Here is an 18,065-nt window from a genome sequence, read left to right as displayed (position 1 = left end):
TTCTGCCTGACCGAGTGGGAAATACAATTGCTCCCTCCACTGTCAATTTAAAATTCCCAGGCAAAATAATAATAATAATTTAATGAAAACGTGAAGTTTTAACTCTTAAATGGTACAAAACAAAAATCACACTCTCCTTTATCGTACCCCTTTGTGGGATTATATACCATGTAAAGTTTGGGCAACCCAGAAAATTACATAACTTCCAGGAAACCAACGTAGACTGTGTGATTCCTTGGGAAAAATAATTTTCTAGTTCACAGATGCTAGTAGCTTATCCAAATAGGGCCTTTTGTACCACAAGGTGTGAGTGAAAGGGGAACAGATACTATACATATGTTATTCGTCCAGGATTTAATTCTGAAAAGGTGCTTCTCCCCACCTCTTTAGGCTTGGCATTTCATGTTCATTCCAAGGCCTTTTGAGTTAATTTCTGTAAAACTCTCACCAAGTTCCTCCCAACTTCCTATTTAGTGAGAATAGGGCAGGAAGTGAACTCAAGGATCAGACCAGAGAGACAGAGGCAGGACACGGGCAGCCCACAAGGAGAAAAGGGAAGTTCGCTGACATAGTGTTTGTGTTGTTATTCCAGAGTCCACCAGGTTCTCATTTCAGGCCATGCTGTGTCTCTCGGTGTCTCCGCAAATCCACCTTCCTCTGAAAGCCTTTGCCACACAGATCACAGCCGAAGGGCTTGAAGCCAGTGTGTTTCCGACTATGAGTGATCAGGTTTGAGCTCTGGCTGAAAGCTTTGCCACACACCTGGCACTTGTGGGGTTTCTCACCTGAAAAGAATGAGAAGATGGACGCAAAGTTAAAAATAATACAGCAGCCCTATCAAACTAACTTAAAAAGTAGATACAGATATTTTACAGTCTTATGTTCTGTGTATTTAGTCTTAGATATTCTGGCTAGAAATACGAAGGATAAAATTCTTCTAGAAAGGAAGATATTGTTAGTGGAATCAATTAAATCAGGAATCCCCAACCCACGGTCCGTGAACTGGCACCGGGCCGCGGCATGCCAGAAACTGGGCCGTGCAAACAAGCAAAGCCCCATCTGTGGGATGCAGGCAGTATGCACAATCACACCCCCTCCAGTCTGTGGAAAAACCTCTCTCCACCGAACTTTAACTTTTTGCTGCCATTTCATGAACATCTGGATGTTTGAAGTCCAGATCTGATAACTCCAACACTGACCTTTCCAATAATTATGGCTGAAGTGTCATAGACAAGAAGAATAGAATTCTTCAGCAGTTGTTCATCAAGACTTTCATCCCTTCTTAAAAAATGTATGTCTTCATGAGATTTTATGCAAGCTTGCTCAAAAATCTCATGATTTTGGTGATTTCATGCAATTTCAGTCCAAATCAATGTGGGTTTTTTTATAATGGATGCCATTTTAGGGAGAAGCAGGTGCTATGTGGCTAAGGCCTGCCCTCAAATAATACTGACAACCTATTTGGTAATCTTTTCCTGAAAGTGTCTTTAACGACTATAGATACTCTAGGCATCCACAGGGACAAGCCAGAGTGTGCAAGGAGCAAAATATGTGTTGTGACATCACAATGCAAACCCCATGACTTCCAAACTTGTGTCCAACCTCAGTGCATGAGAACAAAAATGTGGAGGCTCTGTTGTGACATAATTGTGTGTCATTTTTTTCATTATCAAGATTATCTGCAGAGACCCATGGCAAGGACTCCCAAATATAAAAAAGATCAGGTTGTAGTTATAGAAGCTATAAGTGCTGATTAAATTAGCCAGAAGGAAATGCTTGTGAAAAACATTCATTTAAATCTCAATATCTTTTTTATTTTTCATCTGTCTCCATTATTCATTGCCTTAGTTTCTGTGTTTATCAAAAGAGAAAATGTTTTTTGAGCTTATGCCGCTTTGTCCATCATCACACACAGTTTTAAAGTTATTTCATTGGGGAAAAAACTAAATAAATAACTTCAGAACAAACAATGAGACAGAAAAGAGCCAATCTGATGTAGTGGTTACGGCATTAGGCTAGAAACTGGGAGGTTGTGAGTTCTAGTTCCTTCTTAGACACAGTCATCTGGATAGCCTTGGGCTAGCCACACTTTCTCAGTCCTAGGAGGAAGGTAATGGCAAACCACTTCTGAAAAACCTTACCAAGAAATTTTTACACACACACACACACACACACACACACACACACACACACACACACACTGAAAGTTACAACCTGCTCATATTTCACCTAGTAGAAGAGGTTACTCTTGTGGCTATTGACTACTGCTACGTGTTTTAGAACCTGTTAGAGGGGCAGCCAAGGTATTATTACCCTCACAAGCCACATATCAGCATCACCTTTTTTCAAATTGACACCACTGATATATAAGTATGCCCCAAACAGTCACGCAAAGCTGTTGTCAATAAACACAGGATGATTGGATTTTAAAAGTTTTTAGTTATTAAACAGATGTGGTTTCTTGCTAAAATCCATGATCATTTCTTAAGAGATTTATATCTGTGATGCCTATTATTATTATTATTATTATTATTATTATTATTATTATTATTACTACTTTATTTTATTTATTTATATGTGATTTTCTTTAATCTGGGGTTAATCAATTATTAAAATAAAGTCATTTCATTTCATATAGATGCTGCCTATGCTGCTAAATTTGGATCTAGTTCTTTTAATACCAGATAGCACAATGTAACAAAACCCATCTAAGCAGACAATGGTTTGCCTGGTATCTGGAGCAGGAAAATCTCCCATTTTACAAAGTCTCAAAGAGACTGGTATTATTAGCAGCTTACATACAAGAAACATTTTTAAGGAAGATAAATCTAACTAATTCTTCTAATCATCATTCTTAGCATTTTCTGAAAGTAATATTTTTCACTCTAGGAAAATGATATCAATAATTTTTATTCCCTTTTCATAGAAATAGGATGTGTCCCCTTTTCCCCCGGACTAAGAGTATGGAAGAAATGACACATTTGTTTGTTTGTTTGATTATTTGATTTTAGAATTTAATTATGAATTAGCCTTTATGATGAGACAAACTTATAATACTGAATGTGTGTATGGCCCAGTCTAGAGAATGATATGATGATATTCATGATTACTGGAGCCATGAAAAGCAATATCAAATGGTAGTATATAATTGTTGCGATTATCATATAAGGATGCATTTATGTGGAGTAGCTCATCATAAAAAGAAGAAATGCAAATGTTCTTCATACTTGAAAAATGCATGAAAATAAATCTTCATGCTGAGACAGGAAAAAATGTCCCAGTTTTATAATAAGGGCTCCTATGGATATACTGTGGCTTCAATATATTCCATTTATTGGTCGGATGCGTCACGCACTGGCACGCCCACCCCCATTTTAGCAAAGGGGGAAAAAGTCACGATACTTTACGTGATGACAATGTGACGGTGCAAATTTGACACCCCTGGTCTATAGCATACCTTATTTTTACATTACTGAAATGGCTTCCTTTGCTTTTTTTTGGTAGCCCTTATCTCCTGCTATTATAGTACAATGGATAGTGGTATCCAGAGCAGAAGGTAGATGCCTCACTTTTTTCACAGCAGGACAAAGGGTGATTGTCTGAGACATGAACATTTGGCTAGATAGACAAAGTTGAAGTGATGACTTCTCCAAGGTCATCTGATGAATTTTATATCTGATCAGGAATTATTTCCTTAATTATGGAGCCTACGCTTTTGCAAGAATTTTGGCGTGCAGAAATCTATTACTTTTCAATGAATATAAATATAGGAGATGCAGTGATACAGTATATTCCTCTTGCATTTTAAAATTTAGCTCTTCTCTCTAGCTACTGAAAACCATAACTTCCTAAAATTAGGGTGAAGAGAAGGTCAATTAGCAGATATTTTATATTCCATTAACTTCTCCCATATCTTGATTAGTGCTAAGAACAATAGAAAAGTTATGATGATTAACATAGTGCCTAAAAACAACACACACAAAATTGCTTTGTTCTGACTGATTAATTATAGAAACAAATTATACCTATCTTACATATTTTCATGTACATGGCTAAGTCTTATCAACCTCTAGTATAAGATTTCTTCTATTTCAATCAACAACAACCCTATTCATCTTTCTGAAATGAATTAATACTAGCAGATATACTGGTTCTAAAATTTTCTCCATCCTGATTTACTAAGAAAATTGGTACAATGGATGGAGGGAGGGAAAGAGGGATGAGATAAATTAATGATAGATGGTAGATGGAGAGAGAGAGAAAGAAAGAAAGAGGAAGAGGATAAGAGATGATGATTATGAAGAGAGAGAGAAAAAAACCTAAAAGGAACTAGTGGGGTACATGAATGACCATACATTTACTGTATCCCACCACTAAGAAAATCTATGAAGCTGGATGAAAATGCAGACTTCACCTGTATGGATGAAAGTGTGTTTCTTCATGTCAGATTTCTGGTGGAACCTCTTTCCACAGTATTGACATGGATAAGGCCGGGTATCAGAGTGGATGAGAAGGTGTGTGGACAAAGTAGAAGATCTCTTGAAGCTCTTCCCACAGATCTTACAGTCAAAGCTGCGTTCCTGCCAAACGAAAACAGACTTTAGTGAACTATACAAGGCACAGCAATACAGCTAAAATATTAACTGTCTTATCCTCATTAATTGACTCACAACATAACAAAAGTGGATTTAAAAATCTATTTTGTAAAACAAATTCCTACAGTGTACAGTTTTAAAGAACTAGGGAAGAAAAATCTTAGTGGAAGAAAGAATTAAGAAATATTATTAATGATCTGGAATACTTTTGGGAAAAAAAGAATTAAACTAGATGATAATTAATTATCTCACTATCTCTGATCCAGGTATAAATATATTTATAAATTATCTACAAATAATTAAACTTTGGAAAAATAAATTAAACTAAGCTGAGCTAGTACAGTGTTCTTCAAACTTGGCAACTTTAAGATATATGGACTTTAATTTCCAGAATCAGCCTAGCTACCAACTAATGGAACACAATCTGAGTCTGGACGTATTTCAGAATATTCAGGAAACTCTCCCACCAAGAAAGTTTCCCTACAGAAAGTAATGAATTCCAACAAACCTCTAAAATAAACTACATAAACAGGAAGAATCAATTAGCCTTTTTATAAAATTAATTGCCATAAGACATTTTTACTTCACAGAAAGATCCACTGTGTCCAGGAGAAACCCTGCTTCGGCCTACACCTCACTGCCTGAAATTTAGCTGAGGTTGCATTGGGAAAAAGAAAAAGAAATCCAATAAATGGCAGAAACTTGATTTTTAAAAATTTAAAATGCTTCTGCTTTGGAAGAAATGTGCATTTGCACAGATGTCTCACTTCTCTGGGTTGCCATTTGGAAAGTTTGACTTGCAGCCCAAGGAAACTGCCTTCGTGTGAACAGCACGAAGGAACAATCTGATGGGTTTGCTGTTTTGGTGGGGATAACTGACTCACCCGACAAATGGAGGTGTTTTGAGGCTCAGACTCTTTTTATATGTAAAATTCTCCAAATAGAACAGAATTACCAATTGATTGTTTGACTGGTTGCTTATTAATTCTAGAAATTCATAGATCATACTTTCATCCCAAAGAAATTTCAGGACAAGCTACCCAGACATAAAAACTAAATATCTCTTGTGCATTAAGAGCTACAAAGAAAATTTCCCACAAGCGTAGCTTGCGTGGAAAGCCAAGAAGGAAGGTGATACTGCTGTAACCAGATGTTAAAACAAACAAAACACTTGTGAAAGGTGTAGGGAAAATATATTACTTTCCAGTATGACTTATGCTGTACATCCCTTTTACAAAATCTGATATTAATCACAGGATTGGCTTCAGTGCAAGACTTTCTTTCACAAATGAACAGTACCACCCCAGGGGTGAAATCTACTTACCTTCCTTACCGGTTCGGAAGTGCATGTGCCGCACGTCACATGCGCGCGCAGACCCTCTGTGCATGCTCAAAACCTTCTGAACATGCACAGAGGGTAAAAAACACATTACTTCCTGGTTAAAACCAGGAAGTAATGACACCCGGGCGGCGGGGAGGGAGCCTTGCACCGCCATCACTACGGTTCCCCGAACCACCTGCCACAATTGCTACTGGATCGCCCGATCCGGTCTGAACTGGGAGGATTTCACCCCTGGTACACCCTACCTATAATGTCCTCATCTAGGTCAAGTTACCCAAATCTGTAATTTGAAAAGGCCTACAAGCTCCCATTGAAGCAAATGGGTAGTAACAGGCATGAAAACTCAATTCAGATTGCTTTAAGCCATACCTTCCACCCACAGCCTATCTTCATGTCTAAATTGGATGTTTATTGAGAAAGCAAGATTTAGTTACAATAATTAGGCCTAGGTCTACCAGTCCATAACGGAAATCAATCTAATCTAGAACTTCCACTCCAAGAGCAGTCATCTAGGTCACAAGCAGGTTCCAGCCATTCTCATGGACTACAACCAGTAGTGGGATTCAAGTAATTTAACAACCGGTTCTCTGCCCTAATGATTTCTTCCAACAACCAATTTGCCAAACTGCTCAGAAAGTTAACAACCGGTTCTCCCGAAGTGGTGCGAACTGGCTGAATCCCACCACTGGCTACAACTCTCAATTTCCAGTTAGTATCGTGAAAATAGTAGATCCAAAACAGAAGGCAACAGATTGTGGAAAACTGTTTATCACCTTGGAGCAAATCTGAAGAAGCTGAACCACAAGGACTTAGGAAATTAAACTGGAAGGTCTATTATTACGCTGGTCATGAGAAGCACTTTTAAGCCTCCCTCATGTGTCTTAGACCTTATGCAAATATCTGAACAGAATCCAGAATGTAGGAAAAATCAAGTTTATATTAAATATGCTGCTCAGGCAGTGTAAATGCAGAGTATAAAAAATGAAACTGTATGAGAAAAAGCCCTGACTGACCAGCCTTGTAATGCAGTTGAAAATCATCTATGGCAATGTATTATCTGTATTAAATAAACTAAATAAAAATGCAGTTTTCCTTGAAATGGATTTTCTTCTCTTCATACTTTCCTATATACCCTTATAAAGAAGAACTGGATCTCTCAAAGGTTCTTATGAAAATGATGGGAAGCAGTAGTGATAAAATCAAGGAAGAAACAAGGAATACCATTTTCCACAATTAGTTGGAAATTTCTCCCATTCCCCTTCGCCATGAAACTTCACTTTTCAGTTTCAGGTTCTGTGATATTTTAAGAAGGTACCCTGGGGCTCAAATGCCACTAAGGTAGTCCTCAACTTACAACAGTTTGTTTTGTGACTTTGAACTAAGTCACAAAGGTACTGAAAAAAGTGACTTATGGCCGTTTTTCATACTTATGACCATTGCAGCATCCCCATGGTCACGTGGTCAAAATTCAAATGCTTGACAACTGATTCATATTTATGATGGTTGCAGTATCTGGGGTCATGTGATCACCTTTTGTGACCTTCTGGCAAGCAAAGTCAATGGGGAAGCCAGATTCATTTAACAACCATGTCACTAACTTAACAACTGCACTGATTCATTTAACAACTGTGGCAAGAAAGGTCGTAAAATGGGGCAAAATTCACTTAACAGATATCTCACTTAGCAACAGAAACGTTGGGCTCAGTTGTGGTCATAAATCAAGGACTACCTCTATAATTCCTTTGATCTTCTCCCCTTACTGGCCTGCATCACATATAGCTGTTTTCCCTTAATTATTGAAGCAGCTATCCTATAAAAAGCTGTATGTTGTGCTTCCTTAAAAAAAGAATCCTAGTTAATGTATTAAAGAAATAATTGCAACCAAATTTGAATTTTGGTTAATTGATCATTTATTTTTAATCACCATCCTGAGCCTAAAATTCTTTTCCTAACAACTCCAGTTTTCATATAATAGAAATATCTCAATGGGGTCTGATGATTGGTAGTTGTTGCACTCAAACAAGCTCCATGTGGCAGCCCAAACTATCATATTAGTCCATCTAAAAGCTTTTCACATCTTCTTTCTATATACAGGCAACAGTGTGTGTACGAGGGGTGAAACGGAGCAGGTTCTGACGATTCTAGAGAACCGGTAGCAGAAATTTTGAGCAATTTGGAGAACCAGTAGTGGAAATTTTGAGTAGTTCAGAGAACTGGCAAATGCCACCTCTGGCTGGCCCCAGAGTGGGGAGGGAATGGGGATTTTGCAGTATCCTTCCCCTGGAGTGGGGTGGAAATGGAGATTTTGCAGTATCCTTCCCCTGCCAGGCCCACCAAGCCACGCCCACAGAACTGTAGTAAAAAACATTTGGATTTCACCACTAGTGTGTACCTAGATACAGAACTCATCCACACTACTTCCCTCCCCATACCTCACTTAACTTTTGCAGAGAACAAGTTCTCACAAAGGGCCACCATTTCTTAGCTCGCCCATTGCTGATGCAGACTGAAGCCTGTCCAAGTGTTGGAAAGTATAGTAAATTGGGTTGGGTTTTGGGAAAATGGAAGGAAACCTCCCATCCCATCTAAGAACTATCAGTCTACAGCAGGACTTCTCTTTTCCACTACGAGGCCCTGGCCTCTGCTCTAGTAAATTCTACTGTGTCTGGTAGAGCAGGGGTGTGAAACTCAAGGCCCGTGGGCAGGATACGGCCAGCAGAGTGCTTAGATCTGGCCTGCAGGGCTGCCCTGGAAACAGCAAAGAACCAGCCTGCAGTTCCCACCACAGATGCACAAGCTTGGTCAACTTCACCTTCTTCTTCCCTAAATTTCATACTCTTTTCTTCTGGGATTTGCTGCTTCACCTTGGCCTCAGGAGCAGAGCCTATAGTCCTGGATCAGTGCAATGGATTATAAATTACTTAGCTGAGAGGAAAATGTGAATGGCTCTAAAAATGAGCTTTAGAAGCCAGGTGTGTGAGAAAAATGCCATGCTATTGATGGGGACAGACACACTGATTTCCCCTCATTGTCTCTCTTTTGCTTCCCCCCCAGCAATGCCTGCATCTAAAACTTTTCCCGGATTCTTGTTATTACAGAACCTGGAAAGAATGGATGAGTTCTGAATGAGGATAAGTCCATACACTGGCTGAAATGCTGAAGGGTTCAGCTCTTCGGGTCATAATATTTGCATGGAAAAACAAAGGGTTCGGCATAAGAGTTCTCTATGAGGAGCACACTGAGAACCAGGTGGCTTTTCAAGCAGTGACTATTACTACATTTTTGCTATAGACATTGCTCAATCACAGACAGCAGCAATTTCCAACCTGGTAACTTTCAGAAGTCTTGAGAGGATCAATCTTATCATCTCGAGCACTTGGCCATCCGAGAATGTCTCCATTGCTAATAGTAGGAAAAGGTATTCAATTTATCTAGAGATTGGACTGATGTCACAACTTATGCCATATATAACAGTTGTACAAACTTCTGGTCTTTATGTGGAAATCTGCCGTGGATGGAGTGTATCTTTTAGCAGCCTCCTACAAACGCATTGTAAGCGCATTGTAAGCCGCTCTGAGTCTCCGGAGAAGGGCGGCATATAAATCAAATTTAAAAAAAAAAAAAAAACATGTAGGAAAGATCTCTTACTTGACTCTTTAATAGATCTTTTTCCAGATGAGCTACAACTGGAGCTCAACTGGAGGAATCATTCAGAATGAATGCCCATCTGACCATCCTCATGCCTCCTGGAGACTCCATCATCGCCCCCCCCCAAAGTCATCTCCTCCTGCACACTCACCTGGGAGTGCACAGCTTTATGCTGCTCCAAACTAACGGCGTGTCCAAATGTCTTGCCACACATTTCGCAAGCGAAGGGCCTGGTGCCACTGTGTGAACGACGAACATGCACTTCTAGGCCATGCGGAGTAGAGAAGTCCTGAGAAAGAAAGAATGAAGGAACCCATCAGTATTCAAGGCTAAAGCTCACAGCAGATTCTGACTCTAGGCCCTTGAAGTTGTGTGACCAAGGATTTCCCTTGGTGACACCACCGAGCAATAACCAAAGGACAACATGAGTTTAGAAAGGATTCTTAAGAAGTGGTTTGCTGTTGACAATAAATGCTGTTTTCCCAGGAATTGTATTCTAGTGGTTTGTTAAGGCTGGTTTCATACAAGGATTCCCAATTTAAGCTATTCTATGCATCCAGGTGACAAGTTTTTTTAAAAAAAATATTACCTGTGATCCATAACACAAGTCAATCAACTAATTAGATCAACTGAAAACTGGATTGCTTTATGTAAAGGATAGTAGACCTTTTGTGATACATAGCATGTGATGAACATATTTATGAAGAATCCACTCAGATAAGGAAAAAGATATTAATGGTGACTCATAATCATAGCTATATATACTAACCCACAATCAGAATCACAATACTAGATTTTGGTTTTTTTTTTTAATAGATATTGGAGAATGTGACTTGGATTTCATGCCCTGCTGTGGGCTTCTCATAGGCATCTGACCAATCATTGAGCAAAAAGAAATAATAGAATAAATTTGTGGCCTGATACATCAGACCATTTTGAATCATGTGATCAATAAAAGGTCGGGGGAAGTCATGTGACACTCTGACTCCCACCTCCCATCACTTCTTCAGATCATTGATCTACCTCTCTTTTGACCACCCTTGCCTTTTGGTTTGCCCATCCTTGGCCTGGCCCCTCCAAAATAGAATTTAATTCCTACCTTGCTGCATTTGACGCATTTGTAGGAGCCACTGCTGAGCAACAGAGGGCGACAGAGGAGTTCTGATTCCAATTTGATGCTATTTGCACTCTTCTCAGGTTGCAGTCCAGGTGGGGTCTCCACAAAGATCCCAGGGGCTGCCGCTGGCCGCTCAAAGAGTCCAGGAGAGCCAAAGTCACCATAGAGTCCAAGGGCTGAGTTACGCTCCGAGGCATACAGAGCAGGCTCAGATCCTCGCTCACAGAAGAGACCACGTTCCAGAGTTGAGCAAGGCCTGCAGTTCTGTACCAAATGTCTCAGTTCAGTGTTTCCCAGGCTGCTCCATGTGTAGGGTTTCAGGGGCAGGGAGAAGTGGGAAGGTTCATCTAAGGATGGACAGATGGACCGCTCAGAAGCTGTAAGATACAAATAGAGTAGAGACATTTACTAAGTAAATGTACATGTACAGAAGCTGAAAGATACAAATAGAGTAGAGACATTTACTAAGAAGCTCATACAGTCCCAAGCCAAAGGGAAGGGAAGGGAAGGGAAGGGAAGGGAAGGGAAGGGAGGGGAGGGGAGGGGAAAGGAAAGGAAGGGAAGGGAAGGGAAGGGAAGGGAATTCATATGTAGGGAAGGGAAGGGAAGGGAAGGGAAGGGAAGGGAAGGGAATTCATATGTAGGGAAGGGAAGGGAAGGGAAGGGAAGGGAAGGGAAGGGAAGGGAAGGGAAGGGAAGGGAACTGAAGGGAACTGAAGGGAACTGAAGGGAACTGAAGGGAACTGAAAGGGAAGGAAGCTGAAGAGAAGGGAAGGGAAAGGAAAGGAAGGGAAGGGAAGGGAAGGGAAGGGAAGGGAAGGGAAGGGAAGGGAAGGGAAGGGAAGGGAAGGGAAGGGAAGGGAAATTTGCTTTACCAATGTTACATTGCAATTTCATGACAACTACTCTCTCATTTATCTAGGGTTCCAAATAAACACAAAACATTCTATCAGAAAGAACATGCAGTGAAAAAATTAAACACTCCTGTAGACAATGAATAATAATTCTGAACAATCTCTCCTCACATATTTAAATGAGCTTCATAATAACCACTCATCTACATATGAATTCAATTTTTTTCATGACCTGAGTGTGGTTTCTGCAATAATGTTATAGTTTCCATATGTATTTTGCTCTAAGTCAGAAAAAAAGGCTGCTTTCGAAAGTATAAACTCTGTACTGCTTTTTTTCTGTAGAATCTTGAGATGAAAGGGAAATTAATTCTCCATCTCTTTCCTTCCTGGCGCAAAACCACTGAGATTCATTCTATCATTCTTGATAGAATGATCTCTCAATCAGAAATGATTGCCTGCGTGAGCCTTCTTGAGCAATGCATTTAGCCCATCTTCTAGATAGATGAGCCATATAAATATGATGTTTTGAAGAGATAAGAGCAAAAGCACTTCCCATTTTGGGATTTGACTAGAAACAACCTGAGAATGCAACCAATTGCAATTGTCTTCAGCATCATCAGAAACTTTAGGGATTTGAAATTTCTAAGAGGAGGTGGAATAGGCTTTCCAAAGCAATGCTCCACAAACAACTGACAACATTAATAATATTGAAAACATGAATACAAAATCTTCAAGTGAGAACGTTTAGAAGCAAATCCAAACAACCCACAATTGAGGTTGCCTTTGTAATAAATAAACAAACAAACAATCTGTCTGCAGCAAAATAAAAAGACTTGAGCCATAAAGATTCTAGGCTGTAACTTTTTTTATTTGGGGTTTTTTTTTTCTGCACAAAGAAAACAAGGATGGTTGCTGATATTTCTCTCCAACATGCTTGTTTGGTCAGACTGCCAATTGCTTCAATGGTTCCTCTGAAAACAATCAACTCTTGCAAACCCAAACCAAGGATATTTGACTACCACACTGCTGATTTTCTAAATTCAGATGTTTGCCTTTTTTTTTTTGTCTAAATTGACACTTCCAATATATGAGTCAAACTCATTTGTGGATACATCACAGGGATGTCCGTGTAATTTTCTGAGCAACAGTACAGAGGTGAACTGCCATTATTTTGCTCCAGTATTTCTAAGTTGTGTGGGTTTAATTCTGTTTTGTTTTCACTTATAGGTTTAATCTACAGAATTCCCTGAAAATTCCTCTGGCTTCCCATCCAAATATTAATCTGGTTTGACCCTGCTTAGCTTTTTCAGGTCAGGCCGTGTTGGCTTTAGAAATATTGGATACATTATTATATTTCCACCTGGAAACTGCAAGGTGTGTCTTTACACTGAATTAGACATTTTAAATGCAATTATTAAGTAACTGAATTAGTTAAACTGCTTTGTGATGGGGCTTTTAAAAATCTTCACATTATATATGTTTTTTTTTTTAATTTGAGAATTTTAATTTAAAAAGTATAGGTTCAGTTAAATTTCAATTAAAATGAAACAAAAAAAATGAAAACAAGTATCAAGACTTGAGAGGGCAAATCTATCTGCTCACGTCTTTCTTCCTTCCTGCTTTTCTTTCCTTTCTTTCTTCATTCAATAAAATGATGCAAAACCAAAGGATCAATATCAAGTATGATTTGTATTTCCCACAATAAGGTTTTATCAGAAAATAAAGATGTAGATGGATGGATGGGTAGAGCCCAGAGCTTTATCTTTTGAGCTGTATGCTTTGAGATTGTTCACATCAATCCTGACAATTATTTTAATCGCCATTAACCTCACATACACACATTCCCTCCCAAGGTTAAGGACCTCTGGAACAGACAGTCCAAATGAAAAGAAATGCAGCAAATATTCGCATCCCCTTCTTGAATTTTAAATAATTCTCATTTTTGTACTAGCTAACCAATGAAGATGTAATTAAAGATTATTCCCTCACATAATGTACCAACAAAGGATCTTTTGCAAGTGTGGGGAGGAGATAAAACAACTTTATAAAGAAATTAAAGGATGCACTGTATTTCAGCAAAGGAATAAAAAAATACTGTAGGCCTGGGAGATAAGGGAATTTAATCGTCTTTTAAGTCATTTATCTTTAGATTTGTATTGTCTTCTGACCATTATGCCACTTTTCAATGATGGGCTTTCATTCGTATTGCAGGCAAAGAAATAATAACTTCTGTAGGCTCAGTAGATATTTCCAAATTATTCTGTTCCTGTTCTGATAATTTCAGTTGGTGAAAGGCTGGTGACTAACTGAACCCCCAGTTCAGTTTTGTGGCAGATCTTTCACAAAATACATATTATAAAATCCAGAGACAGTCCTAACAAATGCCTAAGTACCGTAAACCTGAAGCTGAATAAATCAGCTTCAGTTTTGGATTTCAGGATTTAATTGTAGTCAATGATTTCATTCATTGTTCCTGGAGGGCTGAATCTTTGGTAGCTGTCTTATACTTTATACCGTCTTTGAAATTTTGAACCCAAACTGTGGACTTCCTGTAAAATAGCAGGAGGGCGGGAGTTTGCTCATTCCCCAAAATTACTCCCATGAGTCACATAATCAATTTCAAGGCATGGTATTGCCAGAATGCTACCTGCTCCTCCCACTAACCAGCAACTGAGTCCTTCAGGATGTTTTCTGCTATTCCTGCTAGCTGCTTACTTTGGTATTTGTTTTCTAAACAGGTTTGGGATGGTGTTGTTTTTTTTTTTTAGTGAAACATGTTTTTTGTGTCACCAAAGGGTGAAGAAGACTGGTCAAGAAAAATTCAACAGGCATTTTTTTTTTTTAGCCCCAATGATATTTACTTCCAGTTGACACAACTTAGACAAACCGCCTCACAAAACAACTGCAACTACACCTTGGAACGGCTTTGAATAAATTCTTCCCTATAATATGCGAACCGGCCCCCGTTTCTCATTTTATTGGCCTGAAGCCAAAAGTTGACACTTTTACAATATCCAGCTCGGTCAATTTTTTTTTTTTTATTGAAAAAGTTTTACATGTACAAATTTTCCCATTTCCCCCCCACTTTCTCTCCCTAACCCTCCCTAGCCCTCCCCTCCTCCCATGACTTCCCCAAGGTGAAATCCAAATCCAAATCATATTATATCATACTTTGCCGCCCATCTATTCTGCCCCCTGTATACTATACATTTCTACACAACATTCAACTAAAAGCTATCTGGTACTTCCTAGTTTGATATTTATTCTGCACATAATCTATCCATTTCTTCCACTCCCATGCATAAATCTCCTGAGTCCGGTCTTTTAAGTATGCTGATATCTTCGCCATTTCTGCAAAACTGGCCACCTTCAAAGTCCATTCTTCAATAGTAGGCAAAACATCCCTTTTCCAATATTGACCAATCAGTAACCTAGCTGCTGTCACCATATACAATATCAATTATATCATCCAGCTCGGTCAAATTTTTGATCGCCTCGGTTGGAGGGAGGGAAAGTAGCAGGCCGTTTGCACTTCTCTCCACGCTACATCTTCATAATTAATGGAAATTATATCTTAATAAAACTAACCGAGGCTTTCTCTCCTCCTATGGTAGAGCCGTTTTCATGAGTTTGGAATGGACTTTTTAAAATATATATATATATATATATATTTCTTTCCCATTTTCAGCTGCCGGAGAGCTCTTTTTTTTTTTTTTTACGCTTTTCTTATTCCAGCCATAAAACTTCTCAACCGGCTCTTGAAAAAAGAGGAAGTCTGTTTTTATAGTTAAAAACCAAGAAAAGGAGGGGAGGGGGGGAACCAGAGGGAAAACGGCTGCTAAGAGATCGGCCTCGCCAAGCGGCGAGCTGCGCGGCTTCCACCCGAGTCTCGCCACATCAAAGGCCGAAGGAGCCACCCGAGGTGGCGCTTCTCTGGAACGGTCGCCAGAAAAGAGCCGCGGTCGCCGTCGAGGCTTCTTCTGGGCCGTCGAGGGGGGCGAAAGGAAGGGCGCCTGTCAATCAGAGGCGCCTTTTTCTTTCTCCGCTCCCGTCACTTTCCCCCAAAAAGGAAAGTTGGGCTGTTCAGCGCTTTCCTGGTAGGGAACGCCAGACGGTCGTCTAACTCATCCACCCCTCTTCCGCGGCACTGCTTCTCTCCCCAGCCCGCCGGGGAATTTCGCCAGGAGAGTCCGGTCCGATTTAATGTGGCGCAGTGGGTTCCAGGACAGCACTAGCCCTTAGACTTATATAGAGAGAGAGAGACTTAAATTCGCACCAAGACAAATTCCTTGTGTGTCCAATCACACTTGGCCAATAAAGAATTCTATTCTATTCTATTCTATTCTATTCTATTCTATTCTATTCTATTCTATTCTATTCTACTCTACTCTACTCTACTCTACTCTACTCTACTCTACTCTACTCTACTCTACTCTACTCTATTCTTCTATTCTATATATCGCTTCCTAGTACTTTACAGCCCTCTCTAAGCGGTTTACAGAGTCAGCCTGTTCCCCCCCAGCCCCCAACAATCTGGCTCCTCATTTTACCAACCTCGGGAGGATGGAAGGCTGAGTCAACCTTGAGCCGGTCAGGATCGAACTACTGGCAGAGAGCAGAGTCAGCCTGCAATACTGTATTGCAGGTGCTTCGATCATTTTTCGCCCCAATGTGTCTCGTCTTCTTTCCCTACACACACACACACACACACACGCACACATCCTTTTCTTCGAGGAGATGGGTTCGCGGGTTACATCAAAACTTAAGCAAATAGGCTGAGGTGTCTTTGAAGAAAGCAACGCTCTTGGGAACCGTTTGGGGAACAATAAGGGAAAGCCTCGTTCCCTTCCTCGCGGACTCCAGGAGGCATCTGAGCTTCAACCCCCAACTCCAGCCAGGCTCCTCTGGCAGGAAGCCTCGCTGAACTCAAAACGACTTGCTCCTCTTAGGAGGAAAGCCAAGACCACCCTTTAAAGTAGAGTTTTAAGGAGTCCTGGCCCAATGACAGAAGCACCACTCATTCCGTATTTCAAACGACAAAATGAATCGACGCTGAAGCGATCAAACTTAAACCGGTTAACGGCGACCGCAAGACTTGAGTCCTTGACTTCCACCAATTCAAGAACAACGGAGAAAAAGACTACCTGGCCATAGGACGCAGCGAAAAGTCGGGATAAGCTCTGAAAAGCTTCCTCTCTCCTTCTCCCTTCCCTCCCCCCCCCATTTAAAAAAAAACCCCATCTATAATTATTATTTTCTCAAAAAAGAGCCTTCCTCGTGGCTTTGTTAATACCGTAGGATGGCCAGCTTTAATCACGGTCTTCTGAATTAACCCAACCGTCTCAGGTTACGCGGATCGGGAAGCCACTGGCTTACTTCGGGGTTCATCCACCGGGAACGCGCCCTCGTTCAAAGCGCCCGGTCTCCCCTCCGCCGCCTCTTTTCATCCCTACCTGGGGAAGCCGAGGGGGAGGGCGGTCTCCAAAAATCCTCCATCTCGGCGGCCGGATCACATACGCTGCTGCTTTCGCAGCTGGGGGCCGAATCGGAGCTCCTGTCCGCCCCATCGGGCACCTGAGAATCCGGGGAGAGGCGATCTGGGGGGAGATTCCGTTCGGGGAGAGCCAGGTGCGAAACCGTACTATCTGTCCAGGAATGAGAAAAAGAAGAAACGACCGTTGGGTTGGGTTTTTTTTTCCCCCGAGGATGCTGTTGATCCCTAATTTGGGATTTGGGATTTTTTTTGGGGGAGAGGGGGGGGCTGAATCAAAGAAGGGACTTCAACTCGGGTTCCCACGACCGCTTGTAACGCCACGAGTCTGCTACACTAATCCTTAAAAGAGATCGGGGTTAGCAGGACGCGGGTGATTCAAACGTGACCGGTTTGTGGGTCAGCGCAATCAGCCAGGACAAGTGGACCCGGGGGTGGGGTGGAGTTGGGGAGAGATGCAGGTTCGCGGCTCTTCCGTCAGCCGCGCCTGTCAAAACCCGGACCTTCTCCGGGATCTCAGCCTGCGGGAAGCAGGTGCCCAGAGGCCATCGCCTTGCGCCTCCCAAGCAGGGCGGGCCGGAGGGAAGAATCGTCCCCGGAGGGCTTTTGGCTCTTACCTGCGCAGATCTGAGCCAAGACGCTCTCCAAGGTCCCGCCGTAGTCGCCGTCGGGGGTTCGGGGCTGGTGGTAGCTATGAGCCTTCTTGCTCTTCACCAGGAACGACCGAGGCATGGTGAGGGGCCTGAGGCTGGCCGCCCCCCCTCTCTCTCTCCTCCCCCCCCGGCTGGCTCTTTTCACGCCTTCGGATCTCTTCGGCTGAACAGTCGTCGCAGCAGCGGCCGCCGCGCTCGTCCCTCTGCGCGGCCACCAGCAGCAAAGCTCTCCAACGGCCCCGGTCGCGCTGCCAGGGACCTAGGCGGAGGGGGAAGGAGCCATTGGTCACCGATCTCGGGGGAGGGAAGGCAGAGGGGAGGAGCGCCGGGCCGGGAAGCCGCCCTACCATCCACCAGGTGGCATT

General features: G+C 41.5%; 1 protein-coding gene across 1 annotated transcript; it reads right to left on the bottom strand.

The window, feature by feature from the left end:
- Positions 1-606: 606 nt before the first annotated feature.
- GFI1 (growth factor independent 1 transcriptional repressor) lies at positions 607-17,779 on the bottom strand. Its single transcript, XM_070939383.1, has 6 exons — positions 17,665-17,779; positions 17,010-17,201; positions 10,685-11,079; positions 9,737-9,874; positions 4,415-4,580; positions 607-785 (listed from the first exon to the last, which is right to left on the bottom strand). Exons 1-6 carry the CDS (start codon positions 17,777-17,779, stop codon positions 607-609), a joined length of 1,185 nt encoding a protein of 394 aa, XP_070795484.1.
- Positions 17,780-18,065: the final 286 nt, after the last annotated feature.

Source organism: Pituophis catenifer, unplaced genomic scaffold, assembly GCF_029215685.1.
Source record: "Pituophis catenifer annectens isolate HBS135680 unplaced genomic scaffold, rPitCat1.0.hap2 SCAF_3, whole genome shotgun sequence".
In the NCBI taxonomy this organism is placed as follows: domain Eukaryota; kingdom Metazoa; phylum Chordata; class Lepidosauria; order Squamata; family Colubridae; genus Pituophis; species Pituophis catenifer.
This window is presented reverse-complemented; position numbering and strand designations above follow the sequence as displayed.